We start from the raw sequence: 5,219 nt of genomic DNA, 5'->3' as shown, positions 1-5,219 counted from the left end.
CTGCGGAGCTCCGTGACTACTTGGATGTCGGGACCCCGGTCAAGTTGCGTGACAGCCCACCCAGGCCTGCTCCCCCTCCTACCAAGCCCAGGAGCAAACAGCCTCAGCCTGCCAAAGGCTGCCACCGGCTCAGGTCAGTCCCTCTCATGTACTCACACTAATGTAAATTAGACAGGGAGGTGAAGCTAGGTAGAGTGATAGAAAAACAGTAGGAAGGGAAGGGACACAAATGGCTTTAGCCCAGGGATAAGACATTTTTCCACACTTGATTTGCCTGTTTCACAGTGAGATAACTTTTACTCAAGGCTAATTGGACCCTGTTTCTGAGCAGGGAGAGCACCAAAAATATATGTGCTAAATTTAAAATGATATCATAATGAACTTGTGTTAAAAGCTACAAACAGATATGGAAATGAGTAAATACATAAATAAATACATACAGTTCATAGAGAGATAGATGTCTGCTGTCAACCCATAGACAAGATGGTAGCCAGTGAGCCAAAGGGTCAAATTAAGAACAAGGCCAGATTGCAGCCCCTGTCCAACCCAGAGCAGGCCCTGACTAAGACCTTCAAGCTGCTCCACTCTGCCTCTGATGACTGGTGAGCATTCACTGTAGACAAGACCAATGGAGCCAGGCTAAAGGAAGCACAGTGTAGTGTCCTTGGAAATGTAGATTTGAGCTACAGAGCCTAGAAACTACTGAAATGAAGAGACCAGAGTCCTAATTGATGAACATCGTTATAATGTTTTTGGAAAATGTTGTGTAAAATGCTTACGTTTCTATCACTGAATTGCAGGGAGAAGAAGATCGAGGGCTTGACCTCTCTCCGTGTGATGGCTCAGAACCACATGGACATACTGATGCCTAAACTCCATGATATCTGCCTTTCCATTATAAATGAGGTAGCTGTATTCATTCATTGCCCTATTCATTCATCTGCACAAATCTGCTACATTTGGAGAACAAGTCAAATTATTGTGTCATGTTTCTGATGTTCGTGGGTTGTACTGCTCAACATTAATAGCTGGTCCTGTGTGTGTTATTATGATTCAGGTGAAGAACCTGCGCTCTGCAGTGTCCTGTGCTGCCATGGCCACACTGGGTGACATGTACGTCCACCTCCAGAGGGCCATGGACAGTGAGGTGGAGGGGAGGGCACGCGTGCTGCTGCACAAAGCCAGCGAGGCCAACGCCTTCATCCGGCAGGGTGCCAACTTTGCCCTGGGTCACATGGTGCAGAGCTGCACCCCTACCCGTGTCATGAATGCCCTGCTGGTCGGTGGGCTGAGGTAAAGAGGGAGAGGGGTCAAGTAACACTCACTAAGGGGTAGATCCGGACTTCCACAAATTATCCCATTATCCAAGCCTCGAAATCGAGAAGATTGAAATACTGCTAGTTTTTATTTAACTGCCTTTTTCATCAGCATGCTAGGTTATTCCACAACACTTCCGGCAGCAACTCACCCCAACGCTAGATGTCACATTTGAATGGAATCACATTTTTTTGTTATGTCTTATACTTCCTTGTGTTGTGTACTTCTTATTTTACCATTGCGTTATTTAGATTATTTTTAGCCATTGGTTGAGAGGTACTGTCTACTGATGTGTGCTAGCCTTTTGGGAGTAACAAGTCATTTATAAACCTTTATAAAGTGTATATATAGTGAACACTTTAGATTAGGGGCTATTAGTGAGGCACTGAGGTATTCATAAGTACATGTACTCACATTCATAAATACACCATTTGTGACATTTATAAATACATTTATAAATATGTGTATAAATGGTGAGTCAAACCATTAATCAACCATTAACAAATGCCTTGACAATAACTCCTTTATAACTGGTAGTACATTATAAATTGTGAACATACTATGATCAAACACCTTATTAATTATCTGATAAGTCATGAACAAATCATTTAAAATAGTGTTTATAAATGTGTAAATAACTATTTATGGATTTCTTATTGACATTTACAAATATAGGAATAATGATTAATAAATGGTAAGTAAACTCTTTACAAACAGTTTATAAATGGTATATTAAGGGACCTTAATATAAAGTCTTACCGAACATTTTGATCAACCACAGGTTCTCTTGGAGGGGAATAGTAATTGAAAACAAAAATAAGTGCTACGTGGCATAGGAAAATCCAAGTCCAGGCACTCATGTGGGTTTGAAATTTAAAAAGCCAAAAGCTTAGCTGGGATGTTTGGCCGGCAGGGATGTTCTTCTCCCATCGCCAACTAGCGACCTCCTGTGGTGGGCGGGGTGCAATGCACGGACACGGTCGCCAGGTGTATGGTGTTTCCTCCGACACATTGGTGCTTCCAGGTTAAGCGGGCATTGTGTGAAGAAGCAGTGCGGCTTGGCTGGGTTGTGTTTCGGAGGACGCACGGCTCTCGAACTTCGCCTCTCCAGAGTCTTTACGGGAGTTGCAGCGATGGGACAAGATTGTAACTACCTATTGGATACCACGAAATTGGGGTAAAAATTACAAATGAAAATGAGTCCAAATAGTCAGTACCTGATTCAGTTTCCTTCCTTCTGTTTGGTGCCTAATGAAGACAACCCTACTTGATCACAATGGTCGGTCTGAGCCAAGTGCTGTGCAGATTCGTTAAGATTTTTATAATAACAAACGGTTAATACCCAGTTTTATATTGTTGAGATGATTTGTAGATCAGGTAATGCGGTGCATTACTCAAACCGACCCCCTTGCAAATTCTACCTAATGTATGTCTTATTTTTATTGGATATTTTTCTCAGGTTGCCATCAATTGAATACTGTTTTTAATCGCAGACAGCAGAAATTATTTGATATGTTGCACGTTTAAGATTATATTAATATCTTTGTTCACAGGCATCATAGTCGAAAATATCTTGAGAAACGTGGCCACCAATGGCGACTTTGCTAAAATGTGGGACAAATTCGCTCCGAGGAAAGAGAGAGAATCCTTGAGGGAGGTCATCTCAAAGAAAGGTACATTCTCTCTGGATGATTATAAGAATTGTGACAAATGAGCTGATATGATTACAGAAATCCAATCCCACTGGGCACAGACATCAGTTCAATGTCTAGTTTTGATTTAAATTTAGGAACTCAACCAAAATGTGAAATCAACCAAAAATGCTGGTTAAAAATCCAATTGTGTTTTCCACGTTGATTCACCGTCATCACATAGATTTTTGTTTTTGTTGAAATGAGGTGCAAATAACGTTTATTCAACCAGTTTTGGCCCAATGGGATAAAATTAATACACTGTAAGATTATATCTTTCTCTCTTTTTTCTTTTTCAACAGGAATATCTGAATAATCCCCAATTTTACGATAAATTTGTATTTAAATATTTGCACATTTCCCAACTTGACTATTATCCCCTCCAGTCCCCAAACTCCAATATTTTCACTCATTCTAAGAAATTTGACACCCTCCTCCAAACCCCCATGTAAATGCATCTTTACACTGCATTGACTCCTTGTCCAAGTCCCGAATCCACTATAAGGCAATAATGAACCACATTCAAAGCACTAAATTACCTTTCTTCGAAGCTCCTATTTGATCTACCAGCTCAATAGTGGTCTACTGAAACCATACTCACCATCTCAGGGGGTGCTCAGATCTTCAACCATTGACCTCCACACCATCCTCAAAACCAGCATCATCATAACATCCAAAACTAAAAGTATTGTGGATGTATATTACAGTACATGGACGTTTTACAATTCGTGAGCTTGTTTCATAGTTTGTAGCCATGTTTTATATAAATTTGTGCATATTTTGTAGAAATTCCTGAGCATTTAAACATTTTTAGTGGGGATGTTGTATATCAATTTTCTTACTGGTGCTCTTCCATGCCATCCCTAGTACATGTCCAGGCCCGTCACTTGAGTAGGTTGAGTCACTGACGTGATCTTCCTGTCTGGGTTGGCGCGCCCCCTTGGCTTGTGCCATGGCGGAGATCTTTGTGAGTTATACTCGGCCTTGTCTCAGGATGGTAAGTTGGTGGTTGAAGATATCCCTCTAGTGGTGTGGGGGTTGTGCTTTGGCAAAGTGGGTTGGCTTATATCCTGCCTGTTTGGCCCTGTCCGGGGGTATCGTCGGATGGGGCCACAGTGTCTCCCAACCTTTCCTTTCTCAGCCTCCAGTATTTATGCTGCAGTAGTTTGTGTCGGGAGGCTAGGGTTAGTCTGTTATATCTGGAGTATTTCTCCTGTCTTATCCGGTGTCCTGTGTGAATTTAAGTATGCTCTCTCTAATTCTCTCATTCTCTCTTTCTCTCCCTCTCTCCCTCTCTCGGAGGACCTGAGCCCTAGGACCATTTCTCAGGACTACCTGGCCTGATGACTCCATGCTGTCCACAGTCCACCTGGCTGTGCTGCTCCAGTTTCAACTGTTCTCCCTGTGGCTATGGAACCCTGACCTGTTCACCGGACGTGCTCCCTGTCCCAGACCTGTTGTTTTCAACTCTCTCTCGAGACAGCAGGAGCGGTAGAGATACTCTCAATGATCGGCTGTGAAAAGCCAACTGACATTTGCTCCTGAGGTGCTGACCTTTTGCACCCTCGACAACCACTGTGATTATTATTATTATTATTTGACCCTGCTGGTCATCTATGAACATTTGAACATCTTGGCCATGTTCTGTTATAATCTCCACCCGGCACAGCCAGAAGAGGACTGGCCACCCCTCATAGCCTGGTTCCTCTCTAGGTTTCTTCCAAGATTCTGGCCTTTCTAGGGAGTTTTTCCTAGCCACCATGGTTCTACACCTGCATTGCAATGCTACCAAATACTAATTGAGTGTATGTAAACTTCTGACCCACTGGGAATGTAATGAAAGCTGAAATACATCATTCTCTCTGCTATTATTCTGACATTTCACATTCTTAAATTAAGTGGTGATCCTAACTGACCTAAAACAGGGGATTTTTACTAGGATAAAACTTCAGGAATTGTTAAAAACTGAGTTTAAATGTATTTGGCTAAGGTGTATGTAAACTTCCGACTTCAACTGTATATTTCCCCCATAGGAAACAATCGGACGACCTCAGAGTTCCATGAATTTTTGTTGTTGTTGTTGTTTACGTTACAACATTGGCAGATCTCATTGCCAACAATAGTGAAGCAGGCATTGTGACGTAGAACAATGGGCTGCGCAAAGAACATTCGGAAAAGCGAGTTGGTGCCCCGGTGCTCAATAGAACTAAT

At 42.2% G+C, this 5,219-nt stretch overlaps 1 protein-coding gene across 1 annotated transcript; it reads left to right on the top strand.

The window, feature by feature from the left end:
- Window positions 1-1,063: 1,063 nt before the first annotated feature.
- Window positions 1,064-4,861, top strand: LOC139403770 (TOG array regulator of axonemal microtubules protein 2-like). The gene is made up of 2 exons (XM_071146981.1): window positions 1,064-1,293; window positions 2,871-4,861. Exons 1-2 carry the CDS (start codon window positions 1,094-1,096, stop codon window positions 2,923-2,925), a joined length of 255 nt encoding a protein of 84 aa, XP_071003082.1. The 5' UTR covers window positions 1,064-1,093; the 3' UTR covers window positions 2,926-4,861.
- The last annotated feature ends 358 nt before the right edge of the window (window positions 4,862-5,219 follow it).

The sequence above is a fragment of the Oncorhynchus clarkii genome, unplaced genomic scaffold (assembly GCF_045791955.1).
Source record: "Oncorhynchus clarkii lewisi isolate Uvic-CL-2024 unplaced genomic scaffold, UVic_Ocla_1.0 unplaced_contig_1096_pilon_pilon, whole genome shotgun sequence".
NCBI classification, from domain to species: Eukaryota; Metazoa; Chordata; class Actinopteri; order Salmoniformes; family Salmonidae; genus Oncorhynchus; species Oncorhynchus clarkii.
The sequence above is the reverse complement of the archived record's forward strand: the minus strand, read 5'-3'. Positions and strand labels throughout refer to the sequence as shown.

Coding starts and splice junctions, on each gene's coding strand:
- LOC139403770 (XM_071146981.1), top strand. CDS start 1,094: ATGGCCACACTGGGTGACATGTACGTCCACCTCCAGAGGGCCATGGAC. Junction 1,294..2,870: donor CTGCTGGTCGGTGGGCTGAG/GTAAAGAGGGAG, acceptor CTTTGTTCACAG/GCATCATAGTCGAAAATATC.